The 17,213-nt window shown below is 62.6% G+C and overlaps 2 protein-coding genes across 19 annotated transcripts in view; one reads left to right on the forward strand and one right to left on the reverse strand.

Annotated features, from left to right (window-relative positions):
* Positions 1-5,100, reverse strand: part of PIP5K1C (phosphatidylinositol-4-phosphate 5-kinase type 1 gamma) — a 49,257-nt gene extending 44,157 nt beyond the window's left edge. For all 18 annotated transcript variants that reach the window (XR_010425425.1, XR_010425423.1, XR_010425426.1 and 15 more), the window contains exon 1: positions 4,488-5,100. Coding sequence is in view for 14 of the 18 variants with exons in the window: in XM_064637674.1 (XP_064493744.1) it covers positions 4,488-5,085 (598 nt within the window). In the remaining 4 variants the exon portion in view is untranslated. The remainder of the gene's footprint in view (positions 1-4,487) is intronic.
* A 58-nt stretch (positions 5,101-5,158) lies between these two features.
* Positions 5,159-17,036, forward strand: TJP3 (tight junction protein 3). Its single transcript, XM_064637659.1, has 21 exons — positions 5,159-5,915; positions 6,329-6,428; positions 9,429-9,590; positions 9,680-9,804; positions 10,016-10,118; positions 10,299-10,752; positions 11,054-11,157; positions 12,050-12,209; positions 12,299-12,389; positions 12,595-12,659; positions 12,802-12,871; positions 13,011-13,167; positions 13,568-13,676; positions 14,122-14,341; positions 14,667-14,863; positions 15,078-15,173; positions 15,478-15,548; positions 15,651-15,962; positions 16,064-16,369; positions 16,593-16,636; positions 16,768-17,036. The coding sequence occupies exons 1-21, from the start codon at positions 5,731-5,733 to the stop codon at positions 16,865-16,867; spliced, it is 3,231 nt and encodes a 1,076-aa protein (XP_064493729.1). The 5' UTR covers positions 5,159-5,730; the 3' UTR covers positions 16,868-17,036.
* Positions 17,037-17,213: the final 177 nt, after the last annotated feature.

Here is a 17,213-nt window from a genome sequence, read left to right on the forward strand (position 1 = left end):
CCTGCAGCCAGGATGGAAGAGGGAACATCTTCTGCCAGTGACACCACGAGCAGCTCTGTCTCCACGCTGCTGGAGGGAGCACTGAGTGTTCACTCCCACCCAAGCACAGCCAACACTCCTTGCACTGGGATTAGCAAACATTTCTCACTTCCACTCTGCTTCCGACATGCCACAGTGCAGTGCAAAAGGTGCAACAGTTTCTGATTTTTGAGTCACAAGTTAATGATCCCCACATAACACCTGCAGTTCCCACATGCACAGCTGAACTGATCTCATGCCAGCAGGTCCCAGCAAGCACAGGGTACCACATCCATGTCGGGGTGATGCACCTGCCAGGAGTGGTAGATTAATCATGGTAAAGGGAATAAGCTTGGCGGCCCAAGAGGATGGATAGGAACAAACAAACATGACAAAGCTGAAGCAGCAAGGGATGAGAAGGGCTCTCGAGTCTTTGTCAGGGTATCACACAGCTGTGGCAGGACTATTTCTGGACTTGACTGGTGCCGACTCAAAGACGTGTCCATGAAGGAAGAGAGTGCTGGAATTCCTGCTGCTGCTTTTCAGGCTGCAACCACCTTATATGGGAAAACCATATTTATTAAGATTGTCATCTGGCAAGAGCCCATAATGGTCATGTCAGTGAATCACTTCAATAGTTCCCAAATTATGCACTGCTCACAGTGAATCCATTCAGGTCATTCCCTCAGGAGCCCTTCTGGAGAGGCCCATGAGCCTCCCAAGTGGGACGTGGCAGTGGCAGCTCTGCCAGGCCCAGCCCCAGCAGTGGTGGAACAGGCTGTTACACACAGGTCAGTGCCAAATGCTGGTTAATGAAAATTAGATTAATCACTCCCTGCCCTGCGTTCCTGGGGACTCGTTCCCCAGCCTGTCCTGACACGGATACCGACGGGCTCCGCATCCTCCGGGCAGTGCCCACATCTCCCTGCCCTTCCCAGCTCCCAGGCCCATCACCCCAGCTTCCCTGTGTGCTTCCAGCTGATTCATATCTCAGAGAACAATTAATTTGCCAGAGCAGCCTGAATTCTATTTCCACTGCCTTCCTCTTTCCCTGCAGCTGAGCTGCGACTTATTGATTGTGAAGTAACTGCAGGGTCTGTAAGAGTTCAAGGCACGGGGTGTTTTTCTGCCTGTTCCTGCCTGGCTGACTCCCTCTGTAATCATCCTCGCCAGCACCATTTCACGGCACACAGGCATGTGACATCAAACTAAGCTGTGAACCATAATCATGCTGGGGATGATGTTTACATTTGATTTTTCCTCAAGCTGATAAGCTCTCTCCAATTTCCCCTCTCCATCCCGTTGGTATGGATTGAACTGCTTATGCCCCACAGGGTGGAATTCTTCTCTTATCTCTAATCTGCTCACTGGAAAAATTGCTTCCAGCCACCCTTCAAAAGTCACTTCAAAGTTATCACTGTGAAGGGGGAAGAGCTGCAGTACCGTTCCTGGGCTGTTGCAATCAGCACTCTCCCAGTGCTTTTTGGAGATGGCCACAGAGGTGCCACCAGCACACCTGGCTGGGGCTGGGATCTGCACTTCACTCCTCCAGCTCCAGGGACAGCAAGACAACTGTCCAACACGAGTGTAAATCCTTGTTAAATCATTTCAGGTCCCTAAAGCAGAGGAATCCAACCCTGAAGAACACGTTGGAAGCCTCTGCCCCAGCTCTGGGCCACAAGTGATGGGCAGAGAGCAACCTGCGTAACAAGAGATCTGAGTAATGGAAATAAGTCCAATGTCAGCTTTACCTCCCCATCAGCCTGAGAATTCCCACTTTAGCAAGGAGATGGAGACCAGCTCTGCTGTCAGTTTTGCAATAACAGCTCTTGCATAACTTGACCCCTCCCTTGGAAAAAAGGAGATTTCCAGACCCTCTGCCTCCAGCTGCACCCAGGTAGAGGGGATGGGGATGTGCCATCTCCTCACCCAACTGTTCCTGTGCTTGGGGCACCTCAGCCTGAACAACCCCCCCACACACACACACTGTGTCTCTGCTCCTGCCAACAACTCACCAGAACCCAGGAACAGCCCCTTGCACTCCCTGCAGCCACTTCCCAGGGCATGAGGGTGCACATTCAGGGAGAAGGCACAGCAGACATTGCACCCACTTGATTTTTTGAAATGCGCTTTTCAAACACGGTTGGTCACAAAACTTTTTAAAACCTCAAAGCCGAGGTCTCAGAAAGTGACAAACTGGGCCTCTGTGTTCATACATGAGCCCAGCTGCTGGCACCAAGTGAGGTTTGGTCCCTCAAAGCATGAGATTTCCAGAAGTTCCCTTCAGACACTCTCTGTACCTTAACTCATACTACTGCCAAGGTTTCCCTGATTCAGTCCCTCTCCTCCATCCAGTTTTGCTCCTGTACCAGACTAACTGGCTCCCTTCAATATTTACTGAGTGCTTGGGGAAGGTCTTTGCTGACCTGACCCACAGTCAGGATTAACCCTGCCAGGTTTTTCAGTCAGAGCACAGCACACACCACCCCTCTCTCTGGATTAACCCCTCACCTCCATTCAGAGCACAGCACACACCACCTCCTCTCCAGCCAGGAGCAGGTTTCAGCTGTGCTGGTGACCTTCCATCAACAGCACAGGCAGGCACAGTGGTGAGCACAAGGCGAGCAGCACGAAGCACCTGTACAGGTGTGTCATGAGCACTTCAGCACCTCCACCGCTGCTCCAAACAGCAGCAAAGGCACCAGTGCTGCATGTGCTGAACAGGGTTTGTCGCCCAGTTCAGCCCACGGAGCGCAGTGACGGCCCCAGACCCACAGCACAGCCCCCCCGTGCGGGTGCAGCTGTGCCTCTGCACACCCCGCCAAGGGCCACCTCCATCCCTGGGGGTTTTGCTCTCCTCCAGCAAACCTGCCCTGCAGGTTGTCCCCAGCCCCCCAGGAGCTCCAGCTGCAAGTGTGGCTGAGGCCAAGTGACACAATTTGGACGCTACCCAAGTGAGGAGTAAAAGCAACCTGACTCCAGAAATCAAAGCTTCGGTGAGATTACTGGCTCCGTTTCATCTTTTTTTACTATCAGCGTAAGGTAAGACAGCCCACAGGTTCATAAATTCAGATTTACTTGCTCAGGGAAGAAGGAAAACACACGCTCCTTGCTTAAACCCCTGCTGAGCAACAGTCTCCGCAGACACCTTGTCTAGTCCTGAGCTACAACCCTCTACTCTCCCTAGAAACAGAAAAGTGATGAAGAAATCAGAAGGACAATGTTTTAATTGTTCATTGGTGTCCCTGCCCATGGCAGGCGGGGTGGAACAAGGTGGGCCTTAAGGTCCCTTCCAGCCCAAATGGTTCTGTGACCCTGATCAGCAAGAGGTTCCCTTGGCATCACCAGCCAACCTTCACTGCGCTGGGAGAACGCTCCCAAAAGGAGGAGAGGGTGGGCGGGAGCACAGCGAGCAGCCTTGGGAAGGTTGGCTGCACACTGCCAGCCCCTCATTTCCTTGCAGCATGAGGAACTGTTGGGACGGCCGGAGACAGCTTCCCTTCCCCTAAACCTCGGCATCTCACCCAAAATCACACGTCACACACACACACACCCCACTCCCGGTGCGGGGATGGCGTCTGCGAAACGAGCACGGCTTCCACCGTGATGAGGTTGTTTTCGGAAGATCTAAGGATGCTCATTTAAAGGCCTGACGACGCAGGGATCGCTGTCACCCCACAGCCAAACGCTGCGAGCATCCCCCGGGCTCGGCAGGTGCCCGGAGCTCCGTGTCAGCCCGGCAGCGGCGGGGACATCACGCGCTCGGCTCAGCCAGCGATCCCGAGGCTCTTAATGAACTAGAAATAATTAGGCAGCAGCAGAGGCGGGGGCAGGTGCACAGTCACAGCCCCACGGATCCATCCTGCCGCTCGAGAGCCCCCAGCCTCCTGCCAATGCCGCTGCCAGGGTCAAGCCCACTCTGGCCACTGACAAATGGGACCCACCCCCGCTGCTCAGGCCCCCACAGCAACCCGGGGGCCTGCGAGCGCCCGAGGCCCAGCCCCGAGCAGGGAAGGGGCAGCACGACCCCGCCACAGCCCCCCCCGATCGGTACCGGGAGCAGTCCCGGAGCCGGGCGGCCTGTGCCCCGCACGGTGCTCCGGGGGTCGCGGCTGTCGCTCGCTGCTCCAGGACAGCCGGGCAGGGGGACACGGGGAGCCCATCCCGGCCCCATCCCGGCCCCCTCCCCGATCCCCCCCGTCCCCTCGGGAGCCCCGGGCCGGGGGCGCAACCATCCCCGCTCTGGGGAGGAAAGCGGCGGTTGGACGGAACCACGCGGCACCGGGGGGGGCGCTCTCCGGGCAGGGGGGACTGGACCGAACCACTCCAGGCGCCCCGCGGGGGCGCCCGGCCGGGGGTACGGCTGGGCTGAACCACTGCGGGCCGGCGGGGGACATGGGGGGACACGCAGGGGCCCGGCCGGGGCTGGGGACAGGCGGGGGCGGCCCCCGGTGCTCGCGGCGCGTTACCTCCTGACGCGTCCGGTCCCCCCACGCCGGCCTCCGGGGTGATGGCACCGGCACCCGCCGCGGCCGAGCCCTCCACCTCCTCGGGCAGCTCCAGCTCCATGGCGGCCGCGGGCAGGCCCAGGCCCGGGGCAGGACAGGCCCCGGACAGGCCCGTGCCCGCCTCCGCGCTCCTCCCGGCTACCGGCCGCGGCGCGAGGGACCCTGGGAGCGGCGCGGACCATGGAGCGCGGGAGGCGCCGCGGCTGGACACGCCCCGCCACCACCGGAAGCACCACATGGCCCTTCCGCCGGCTTTAATTGCGATGCAGCGATGGGCTGTCGCGGTCACCGGCGGGCTGTGGGGCCCGGCCGGGCGGACGGGCGGAGGGGGCCGGGGCCGGGGCCGGGGCCGCCGCACCGGGAGGGAGCGGCGGGAGCGGCCGCGGCCCCTCCGGCAGGCGGGGGGGCCTGCGGTCACTATGGCAGCGGGGGTGGGGGGGTCGAAATCGCCATGGTAACGGGGGCGGGGCCTGCGGTCACCATGGCAGCGGAGGCGGGGCCGGCAGGTTGCTGTGGCAGCGGGGGCGGGGTGGTGGGGGCGGGACTCACTGGTCGCCATGACAGCGGAGGCGTGGCTATGGCACCGAGGGGGCGGAGCTAGGCACAGAGGGGTGGGCCCTCTCTGTCGCCACGGCAGCAGGGGCGGGGCTTCAACGGGGCGTGGCCCTGAAGAGGGCGTGGCCAGTCGCGGAGCCCGCGCCCCCGGTCCCGCCGCGGTGCCGGTTCCCCCGCTCTGTTCCCGCGGCACCGGCGCCTTCTCGAGGCTCTCCCGTTGCCGGGCACCGCCTCCCCGCCTCCGCCTTGGCGGGAGCCGCGCTGTCCTCCGGGGCTGTGCTGGCCCTGCCGTGCACCGGGCCCCGGACACGCTCCCTCCCCCGGGGCCGCCGCTCCGCAGTCCGGGCCGGGTCCGGCTCCTCCCGGCCCCGCGGCACCATCTAGTGGCGCCGCCCGGCTCGGGCCCTGGCCAGCCCCGGGGCGCGGGTCAGCCCGGGCTGGCCCCGCCGGTTCTCCCGGCCCCGGGGCCACGCGTGTCCCGGCGGGGTCAGCCCCGGCTCGGGGGCAGCGCTGGAGCCACCGGCGCTAATGATGCTGCTCGGCGGCGCCGGCCCCCGCCCCAGGGGCTCCCGGCCGCGGCTGGTCCCGGGGAGCGGCGGGAGCGGCTCCTGGCTCCCCCCGGTGCGGCGGAGGGAGCGGAGGGGAAGGCATGGCCCCGGGTCCGCGGTGGCGGCTGCGGGCCGGGGGGTTCCGCAGGAACTGGTCCCCCCTGGCTGCCTCGGCTCTGGGCTGGGAGCGGTACCGGCCCCTGGAGAGCCGCGGCGTGGACCTGACTGCTGTCACCGCAGGAAAGCGACCCCGCGGGACCAGGGATGACGAGGGGCTGGTCCCCAGGTGGGGGCAGGGAAGGGGAAGGGGAGGGGAGGAGAGGGGAGAGCATCCATCAGCAGGGGCACCTTTTACCTCACATCCCCCAGGACAGGGAGCCCCGGGCTGGCCTCCGTCCCTGTCATCGCTTGGGACACTGGGTGACACTGGGAGAGTTTAGGGGTCCGGGGCGGCGTGGGTTGGCGCAGAGTCCCACCGCGTCCCTGGAGAGGGCCAGGATGGGTGGGGAGGACCCTCGACCCCAGGCACAGCCACCGCCAGCATCCCGTGAGCCTGTACCTGTGCTGGGCAGGGAGGGGGGTGAGTGTCGGTGCCTGAGCCACCAGCACGGTTTAGGACACCAGGGACAGCCCTCCGGGAGTCCTGCTGTGCCCGGGAAGCTGCCCTAGGACCCCTTTCGTTATCCTTCGCTCCTGCAGGCAGCGCCTGGGCCACAAAGGGTTACGCAAGGCACCCTGGAGTGACACCTCTGCCACCAGCCCGGGAGCTCAGCTCCTTCCTGGTCGGATCGAAGACTCGGTGAGTTCCTAACTCTGTCCCCGGGGATCTGCCGGCTGTGCTTCCCGGCTGGGGAGGGGACCCAGCCGTGCTTTCACGTGGGGAAACCGGCCACTCTTTGTCCCTCCCTGGGTGGCTCCAGGACCCGGTGACCCTCCTGGAACTCTGCCCCACGACAGGGAGATACCCCGGGGGATCACAGCTCCACGCCCCGGGGCTGGAGGACGTGCCTCTTTCCTACTGGTTTACACTCGGTCCGGGTTAGCTTTTCCAGAGACCTTTTCCCAGAGTAGGGTGTCGGTCTGGGTGGGATCGGGACAGAGTAACTTCTGGGGGGATCTGGGCCCCCGGTGCTGCATGACTAGGACCAGAGAAGGGTCTCGCGGTTTCGCAGCACTGCTTTAGAGCAGGGACCCCGCTGATCCCGGGAAGGCTTTGGAGTCCCAGGTTGAGGACCCCCATCAGCGGGATGGGGGGGTTGGAACACAGAATATAGGTGGAGGGGGCACGGCTGGGGTGTCACTTTCTGATAAATGACCCCCCAACTCGTTGTTGTCCCCACGGTGGGTGCTGCTGGCGGTGTCACCCGGGGCCAGGCACACCCCTGAATTGGGTACCTGGCAGTGGAATGAGCTACCCTGGCACAGCCCAGCTTCCTTTGGTTTTAAAATCCCTGGAAGACGCTGCCACGGTGCACGTTTGGGGCAGAGCGGGGTGTGTGGGGCTCCCGGTGCTGTCGGTGCCCGGGGCTGGGCCGGGCCATGGTCAGCTCTGCCCAGATACTGCCCCTCCCGGCGGGGCCATTCCAAGTGCGGGCTGGTTTCTGTCGGAAACCGGCTGAGCCGGCTCCTCCTGCTGCCAGCCTCGGCCTTTGGCTGGGACAGGCCCTGCGCCAGCCCCGGGGGGGCGACGGGGGACAGGGCTGGGGTTTGGTGGCACTGTGGGCACTGCTGGTGCCAGCTGGTGATACGGGAGCTGCTGCCATCCCCACACTGCCTCAGCCACTGCCCACGGAGAGCCACGGGTGGCAGTGGGACGCAGGCACGTGGCCAGACTGTGGTGCCCTGGTGACGGACAGTAGTGGGAGCTGGCTGGGGACAATGTGAGACTGTGCTGGGTGGCAGCAGGGGCGGCTCTGGCACAGCAGATATCATCACCCTGGGGAGGGGGATGCTCTGGCTGCCCCAGGCTGGGGTCCCTTGGACCTGTGGCTCACACCATGTCACCTGCAGGTGCCCTGGGAGCCTGTAAACACAGACCAGCCAACTCTGGTGACACGGCTGAAACCACCTCACTGCCATGCTGGGGGCTCCTGTCTGTCACCAGTCTTCCCAGCGCTGGTACAGGACTGTGGGTGCCACCACACTGGGGTCCTGCCCAGCCCCAGCCACCCCCCAGGCACATGTGTCCCCCTCCATGTGGTGAGCACTGGCGTGTGCCAGGAAGGCTCTTGGGCTGATTTTGGCAGCTCTGACGCAGAGGGGAAGCAGAGGAGAAGTCTGGACTCTGCCCTCCACACCCGCCCTGCCCGGGTGAATGATTACACCGGGCTCCCCCCAGCCCTCCCTGAGGCTGCAGGGAGCTGGGTCTTGTTTCAGGGGCTGAGCTGGGGCTCATTTTGGGGGCTGTCCCAGCATCGCTCCAGCCAGGGGCTGCCACGGGAAGTCCTTGTGCTAGGGCTGGGCTGTGGTGCTTGCCCAGGGCTGGCTGCCCACCACTGGATCCCTGCTTGGCATCACCTCTGGCACTGCCCACAGGGCATATCTGATGCCTCCTGGTCCCACCAAAGCTGTCCCACGGCCTATTCCCAAAGGAGCTGTGGAGTTTTCCAGCTGCCTGTGGTAGCAGCTTGGGGATCGAGGATGACTGAGCCAACTTTGGGAGCCAGCAGAGCCCCTGGCACAGCCACCCCAGAGCCCTGGGGCACCACAGGCCAAGTGTGTGCCATGGGGACTGGGGATGTTCAGTCTGGAGAAGATGAGATTTGGGGGAACCTCCCTGCTCTCTATGACTCTCTGAAAGGAGGGTGTAGTGAGGTGGGGATCGGCCTCTTCTGCCACTTCTCAAGTGACAGGACCAGAGGAAACGGCCTGAAGTTGCACCAGGGCAGGTTCAAATTAGATACTAGAATTTTTTTTTTCACTGGAAGAGTGGTCAGGCCTTGGAATAAGTTGCCCAGGGAGGTGTTGGAGTCACCACCCCTGGAAGTGTTCAAGAGGCGCCTGGGGACATGGTTTAGGGGTGATTATGATGGTGCTGGGTTGATGGTTGGACTTGATGATCTTGAGGGTCTCTTCTAGCCTTGATGCTTCTGTGAGTCCCTGATCAAACTGCCCTCTCCCTGTCCCACCCCATGGGGATTGGCAGGAGGCTCTGGCCCTGCTACCTCCCCCACCCACATGGGATCCTGCATCTCTCTGGGTTCATGCTGATGTTCCCTTCAGGGAGCCAGGAGCTGGTGGAGGGGATCCCCAGGCCCATCCCAGGAGTTTCAGCTTGGAGGTGATGTCACTGTGTCAGTCAGGCTTGTCTATCTCAGCTGGAAAATGTTGGATTTGGGGAAAACCAAGGGGTGAAGCAGGGGCAGAGGTGCTGCCAAAGCAGCTGGCAGAGCTGATGGAGCCCAGAGAGGGCGGGCAGGCACTGAAACACCATCCAAAGCAGCACCCTGGGGTCTGCCAGATCCAGGACGAGGGTGGGGAGCGAGGCCACAAGGACAGCATGGACAGGAAGTCCCATGTAGATGGGTCCTGACCTTGCCCTGTGTAAAACCTCCACTTCCATGGACATGTGTCCAAGGGGATGGAGATGGACCCCCGGGGGGTTGATTTCACGCTGCACAGAGGCAGCTCTGGGTTCCAGAGCCAGTTGCCATGTGGGGAACAATTAATTGTTCAGGGTGTGACACAATTAGCAGTCTCGGTGCCCTGGTGGGTGCCCGGGCACCACAGGGCTCTGTCCCCTCCACTCCTGCTGTCCCCAGTGCCCACAGCTCAGCATTGCTGCTGCTCTTTGTTGCAGCCCGATGCAGGAGTGAGGAAGGGGCCAGGGGCTGTGAAGAGGAGGTGGAGCTGGTCCGAGCCCCCCTGCCAGGCGGCTGCCACTGTCCCCCTCCCCAGCTGGTGGGTGCCCACCATGGAGGAGATGGTGATCTGGGAGCAGCACACAGTGACGCTGAGCAAGGTGAGCATGGCCTGGGGCAGCCATGGGAGGGGACAGGGGCTGTGGGGTCGACTCTGCCTGACCCCTGTCTGCCCACCCACCCCTGCCAGGACCCTCAGCGGGGCTTTGGCTTCGCTGTCTCCAGAGGGCGGGACCATCCCAACAGGACGACCGGGGACACGGCGGTGTTTGTGTCGGACGTGGTGGCCGGGGGACCAGCGATGGGCCGGCTCCAGTGAGTGCAGGGGACGTGGGTGCACGGGGGGTGCCCGCTGCCAGTGAGGGTGGGAAGGACAGAGAATCCCTCCTGCTGGAACAGGGCCAGTACTGCTGTCACCCTGCCTGGCTGGGAATGAGGTCCCCTTGGGGTGCCCTTGCCACCCCGACAGCTCCCCGGGCTTGGGGCTGTGCCCAGGGCAGAGCCACAGCTGTGTTTTCCTTCCCAGGAGGAAGGATCACATTGTGATGGTGAACGGCCTTTCCATGGAGAATGTTTCATCCTCCTTCGCCATCCAGACACTCAAAACCTGCGGCAAGGTCGCCAACATTGTGAGTGTGTCCCGTGGTGGGACAGGGCCCTCCGTCGTGTGCGGGGCTGCACCGTGCCTGTCCCCATCCCAGCACCCTGTCACACACACCACGGCTCCTGTTCAGGGCTTGGGAATTGCTGCAGGCACAGCTGGCAGAGATGGCTGCACCCACCATCTGCTTCTCACTTTGTACCTGCAGACACTGAAAAGACCAAGGAAGGTTCACCTCCCCGTGAGCAAGAGCAGCCCCGGGTCCCCTGCTGTGCCCCGGCACTACGACTCGGATGAGGACGACGGGCTGCACAGGGGGGATCCAGCCCTGCAGCGCTCCCGGGATGACCTGGACCACAGCCGGGGCTACGACGGGGACTCGTCCAGTGAGAGGAGCTCTGGCCACCACCGCGATGACCGTCGCCAGCACAGGCCGGTGTCCCGGAGCCGGAGGCGAAGCCAGGACAGCAGCCACTGGAGGCAGAGTCCCGGCAGCGGCTCAGATCGGAGGGGCCACAGCCGGCACCGCTCCAGCAACGCCTTTGGCCAGGAAGGGGACACCAACGGGCTGGCCCTGGTGTCAGGCTTCAAGCGGCTGCCACGCCAGGACGTGCCCACGAAGCCCATCACGTCAGTCCTGGTGAAGCAGAAGCAGAACGAAGGTGAGGCCCCTCCTGTTCCTGCTGTCCCTGGGTTTTGTCACCTGATTTTTGGCTGTGCCTTTCCCTGGGGAGGAGGCAATGGCAGGGTGGGTGCCAGGGTCTGGCTGCAGTGAGGGGACAGTGTGTGCTGTGCTGGGTGCACCAAACCTTCTGCCTTCAGCCTGGGGCTGCAGAGCTCAGCTTTGGGGCTTGCTACTCCCCCAGGGGGAGCCAGGGCTTGTGGAGATGGTGGTGAGGGGTGATCTCAAGGGGGTCCTGCATCTGCCTGGCTCTGCCACCGTCACAGCTCTCTCTGCTGCAGAGTATGGCGTGAAGCTGGGGAGTCAGCTCTTCATCAAGCACATAGTGGAGAGTGGACTGGCGGCCAAGGGCAGCTCCTTACAGGAGGGAGATCTCATCCTGAAGGTATAGGGACCCCCATGGTGCACGGCACTCGCTGGGGGTCTCATCTGCCCCTCTTTGGGGGGCTCATCCCTGGTGTCACTGCAGGGCCCAGCCACGGGCTTGCTGGAGGCAGCTCTGTCTGGTGTCCACTCCCTGCCCTGTCCCCCTGCCTGTCCCAGGACCCCGTGGGGGCTCTTGGGGACCAGCCCCTGTGCTGCTGGGCTGGTGGCTTGTCCCGTTGGCACAGCGGGGTCGTGTCCACCCTGCTCTCCCCATGGTGTGTGGTCTCCCCTCGCGAGTGTGTGTCCCTGCCAGGTGACAGTCCCCAAGGAGCTCAGGTGTTTGTCAGGTGAAATGATGCTGCAAGTACTTGGGGAGGAGGAATTAGAGGGAGGGAGACCCTTGGTTTGCACACCTGGGCCAGGCAGACCTGTGGCTACTGGGAACCAGTGCCGAAGTGACTCTGTGGCAAATGGAAGGGATTACATCCTACAAACTGTTGGGAAAAGCTGCTGCAACTCAGGGAGATCCCAGCCCCAGGGTCCACTTGGGGCCTGATTCCCTGGCTCCAGGCCAGCACGTGGAAGGGCAGTGCAGGCCAAGGGCAAAGTAAAACTGAGCTTCTGAGGTGTCTGAGGGGTTTGTGCAGCTCCTGCCACCAGGCAGGGCCTTGGGCAGGTGGAGGTGAATGTTAATTAGCATGGCTAATTTGTTTCCTCTGTGTAGGATGAGGATATACTGGGAGGCAGCCAGGGGTAGGGACACGGTCCAGGACAGGAGAAGCTGTGGCACCTGGGGCTGGGCTAGAGGGACTGGGAAGGGACTGAGGACATGGCAGTCAAAGTACCCCTTTCCAGTGGGGCTTTCCCTGGGGGTGGCTTTCCCAAGAGCAGTGCCCACTCTACCCCTCCAGATCAACGGGGTGGCCAGCCAGGACATGTCCTTGGCTGAAACCCAGCAGCTCATTGAGCGGACAGAGGGGATCCTGACCCTGCTCATCCTCCGGGACCACCGGCAGTTCCTGGTGAACATCCCTGAGGTGGACAGCCAGAGCGACAGCTCCCGGATGGACGGTGAGGGGACACGGGGACGGGACTGGGGGCCAAATACACAGCACAGGGACTGGATGGTCACGGGTGCATCTTCCCTCCTGTTGCTGCAGATATCTCCGACATCGACTCTGAGCTGTCCCATCCACCATCCCCTGATGCTTCCCCACGATCTCCAGCTGCTGCCAGGATGAATTCACCACTGTAAGCCCCACGCTGTCCCCATGAGCCCCTCTGTCCCCTGGCAGATCTGCTGTGTTCTCCACCTGTCTAGGGGGGGCTGGTTCTCTATTCCCAAGGCACTGTCCCTGGAGGTGGGACTGCCATCCCCAGCTTGCTCTGCTGTCCCACTGCCCACTTGGCACTGCCTGCCTGTGCCCTGCCTAAATCCTGCCCCACCTTGTCCCAGGGAGAGCAGACGATCGACCAGGGAGCCTGTGGCCGAGGTGACCATGGCCGACGCTCGGGGACTGGGTGAGTGGGCTCAGCACTGGGCACTGAGGGGGCTCTGGGCTCCTGGGTATCTCTGCTGTCCAAACCCCTGGCAGAGTCATGCCAGGGCTCCCTGTGCCTCGGCATAGCCACTGCTGCTCCTCACCAGCTCTCCTTCCTGCAGACCCGCTGGAAGCTGTGGAGGGGGATGACCACAGCCCCCATGCTGCCCCCCAAGCTGCCCTCAAGGACGGGTACGTCTGTGAGAGGTGGCAGGGAACGGCTGGGGGGACACAGGGATCTGCTCTGGCATGGGGTTGGGGTTACAGGGTCTGTGGCCCCTTGCCCTGTCCCCACGTGTCCCCACGGGCTGACTGTGCCTCCCCACGGCAGGTACAGCGCTGACTCCAGGGTCGTGCGGTTCGTGAAGGCCAAGAGCGCGGGGCTGCGGCTGGCGGGTGGCAACGACGTGGGCATCTTCGTGTCCAGCGTGCAGGAGGGGAGCCCGGCCGACAGCCAGGGCGTCCGGGAGGGGGACCAGATCCTCCAGGTACCGCGGGCTGGGAGTGGCTCCGAATGCTGCTGCACCTGGGCCTTTTGGGTGTGGTCACACCTGTTGGGTGTGATACCTCCCCTGGGGTTTGGATTTCTGCTGCTGGGCATTGTTTTTAGTCAGTGCTGGTACCCATAACTTGTACCTGCTGGGCTGGCTCTGTGGGCACTGTCAGCAGGGTCAGTCCTGTCTCCAGCACCATGGTGACACCCGGTGGGGTCCAAGCACCCTCTCTGAAGTCTCAGAGGCCCACTTGGGGTTGTGGCAGGCACTTGGGTGACAGGGACCGGTTCCCTCTCCCACTCTGCCCTGGGCACTGCTGTCCCTGGAAGCCCCACTGGTGCCCATTCCCTCCATCCCACTGGCAGGGCTGTGTCCAAGTGCTTTTCCGTGGCAGGTGAATGACACCAGTTTCCAGCACCTGACCCGTGAGGAGGCTGTGGAGCACCTCATGGCCCTGCCCGTGGGTGAGGAGGTCACGCTGTGGACCCAGAGCAAGCCGGACAGTGAGTGATGACCAGACTCAACCTGGACTTGTGCCTCTCCATTCTCTCTCTTCTGGGCAAGCATCAGACCTGCTGGACTTGCCATAGTCCTTCCTTCCCCTGCAGGGTGGTCCTCCTTCCCCAAAACCCCTCCTCCTCTTCCAAAAAGCTGATGGGAGAGGACCAGACCATCCCGGCCCCATTTGTGCCTTGGTATCCTGAAGCACAGGGACTTTCTGGCACCATGGCTCAGCCTGGAGAGGGCAGTGTGTGCCGGGGGGTCAGGTCCTGTTGTCTCCAGCTTGCCTGAGAAAGCCATGGGAGGAAAATGTGTCCTCAATAGCCTCCTTAGGAGCAGGGCCACTCTGGAGGCTCCCTCACTCCTTCCAAAATCCCTCCAGCACCTTCCTCTCCAGCATCCTCCCCCTCCTCTTCCCCTGCTGGTCCCTCTCACCCTGGGCTTCAGTTTACAGGAAGATGATCTCGTCCAACGTGGGCGACTCGTTCTACATCCGGACACACTTTGACTTTGAGAAGGACACGCCGTCGGGGCTCAGCTTCGTGCGCGGGGACGTGTTCCACGTGCTGGACACCATGTACCGCGGCAGGCTGGGGAACTGGCTGGCTGTGCGTGTGGGCAGGGACCTGCAGGAGCAGGACAAGGGCATCATCCCCAACCAGAGCAGGTAGGGATGGAGCCAGGAATGGCTCTGAGATGAGCAGAGCTAGGGAAGGCTCCCCAGTGAGCCAGGGACATGGATGGTGGGCCCAGTGAGAGGCAGGGCAAGGGCTGGTGGAGCAGCAGGGGGAAGAATGAGCTGGTGAAATCCCTTCTCAGGAGTGATGGGGCAGCTGATGCTTGGGTTGTCCAAGGCCCCAGAGGGAGGAGACTCACCCAGCCGTGTCACTGAGCAGTGATGCTGGCTTGTCCTGCCCCACTCCTCAGAGCCCAGAGAGACAAGTGGGGGGTAAACCCAGAGGCTGCAGGTCATGAGCCCTCTCCTCTCTCAGGGCCGAGCAGATTGCCAGCCTGGAGTCAGTGCTGAAAACCACGTCTGGTGCCAACCCCTCCGGGGCACGGGCCGAGTTTTGGAAGCTGCGGGGCCTGAGGGGAGCCAAGAAGATGCTGCGGAAGAGCCGGGAAGATCTGTCTGCCCTCACAAAGCAGGGTCGCTACCCACCGTACGAGAGGGTGGTCCTGAAGGAAGGTGGGCACCAGGGCTGTGTCCCCATTGCCCAGACCCACTGGGTGCCATCGGCCCCAGGGCTGCCCCTCTGTGGGTGCTGATAGGCTCCGCTCTCCTGGGACAAGTGGGGCGAGTCCCAGGCCCGTGGGCACTATGAGGAGTGGGGTTGGATGTCCATGTGCTGGGAGCTCTGCCCTCACCCCCAGCCCCCCTGAGCCCCTCTGTCCTCTCACAGCCAGCTTCAAGCGGCCGGTGGTGATCCTGGGCCCCATCGCAGACATTGCCATGCAGAAGCTGAGCCGGGAGCTGCCTGAGCTGTTTGAAATCGCTCGTAAGTGCCCCCTGTGGGAAATTGTATCCAGCAGCCAGACTTGCAGCATCCAGGACCTGTGGGAGCTCTTTACCTCTGACTCTGTCCTGACCCTGCCCATTGCCCCCTCTCTGTGACACTCCAACACCTTCCTGGGCTCATTCGTCTTCCCTGCCCTGAGCATCACAATCCCAGCCTGGCTCCAGACATGCCTCTCCCTGAGGGACACAGCCCTGGTGCTGGGCATGGCCAGGCCCAGCCTGGGGCTGCTGGACATGTCACATCTCCCCCAGCCCCTCTCATGCCCCGTCTCCATGTCCTGCAGCGAGCGTGCCCCGAGATGGGGCATCGTCCAAGGTCATCAAGTTGGACTCGGTGCAGCAGATTGCAGAAAAGGTGAGAGACCTTTCCCCTGTCCTTGGGGCCAGGCGGGGCCTGGGGGAGCCCATGGCCTCTGTCCCTGTCCCCAGCGGGGCTGACGGCCGTGCCCTGCCCCAGGGCAAGCACGCCTTGCTTGACATCACCCCCTCGGCCGTGGAGCGCCTCAACTACGTGCAGTACTACCCGGTGGTGGTGTTCTGCGAGCCCGAGAGCCGGCCGGGTGTCAAGGCCATGCGCCAGTGGCTGGCACCCGACTCCAGGAAGAGCTCCCGACGCCTCTATGCCCAGGCCAACAAGATGAAGAAGTACTGCAGCCACCTCTTCACAGCCACCATCCACCTCAGTGGCAGTGGCAATGCCTGGTTCCAGCAGATCCAGGACATCATCAGGACGCAGCAAAACCAGCCTATCTGGACGACGGCAGAGCAGGTACAGGGCACAGGATCCCTGCGGTGAGGCTCGGCCGGCTGGGGCTGCACAACTGTCCCCCACAGCTGGGATCCCAAGTCTCTGTCATCCCCACCCCACAGGCAGATGTGGCACCTGAGGACAGTCTGGAACTGCTGAACCCACCGAGCACGGTGGCCTCAGGCTACCTGACCTGTGACAGCCACGCCAATAGTGACTACGAGGACACGGATGGCGAGGCAGGTGCCTACACTGACGGCGAGGCAGAGGATGCCTACGACCAGCCCGGGCTGGCCCGCTCCTCTGAGCCAGCACAGCTGCCCCCAAGCCATGGCCTGAGCTCTGAGCCAGCACAAGTGTCCCCAAGCCACGGCCTGAGCTCCTCTGAGCCAGCACAGGTGTCCCCAAGACATGGCCAGAGTGACAAGGTGGGTCCCCCCAGACTGGTACAAGGGGCTGGTAGGGCAGAAAGGGGTGGCCACAGTGCTTGTCTCTGGGGTATAATTTCCATCCCCATGACACAGGCAGGGAGCTGCTGCAGGGTCCAGCTGTGCATTCATGCTCAGCTCTGGATCCCCAGGGGCAAACACCCCATGCCAGGGCAAAACCCCTGCCCTGTCCTTGACCCCTCATTGCTCTGCTCCTCCCCAGGTGCCCAAGCAGCTGCAGCAAGGCCAGCGCTACGACAGCATCAGGTACCCTGTGCCCTGGGACTGCAGGGAGGGGGTGGCAGCCAGCCCAGGGCTGGGGAGGGCCTGCATAGGGCACTGTCCCAGCCTGGGCCCAACTGGGTGCCAGAGCCACCACCACTGCTTCTGCCCCCCAGGGAATACGAGCACGAGGCAGTGAGGAAGAGGTTCACACACGCCAGGGATGACTCGGACCAGGATGAAGGCTATGAGTGGGGGCCAGCCACAGATGTGTAGTGGCATTGCTGGCCTGTCCCCATGGGCCAGCCCTGCCACAGCCCTGTGCCCCTGGGTCCAGGTAACAGTCCAGGTAGTGCCAGACTGGGCTGGGCCCAACCACAAAGTGCCTCCTTTACTTTTGGCCACAGCTGCTGCTACTGAAATAAAAGGGACATTTGGATCAGAACAGGCTGTGTCTGTGCATGCTGGGTGGCACCATGCAGGGCACACCATGTAGGAGGGTGGCCTTGATGACACCCAGGCACCTGTGCTGCTGGCTGCCCTGCCTGAGCCACCAGAGCAGGAATCAGGGCCTGGCACTGCCCTGGTGTGCCACCCAGAGCTGAGCCTCCTCCACTGCAGC

The sequence above is a fragment of the Pseudopipra pipra genome, chromosome 27, assembly GCF_036250125.1.
Source record: "Pseudopipra pipra isolate bDixPip1 chromosome 27, bDixPip1.hap1, whole genome shotgun sequence".
Taxonomy (NCBI): domain Eukaryota; kingdom Metazoa; phylum Chordata; class Aves; order Passeriformes; family Pipridae; genus Pseudopipra; species Pseudopipra pipra.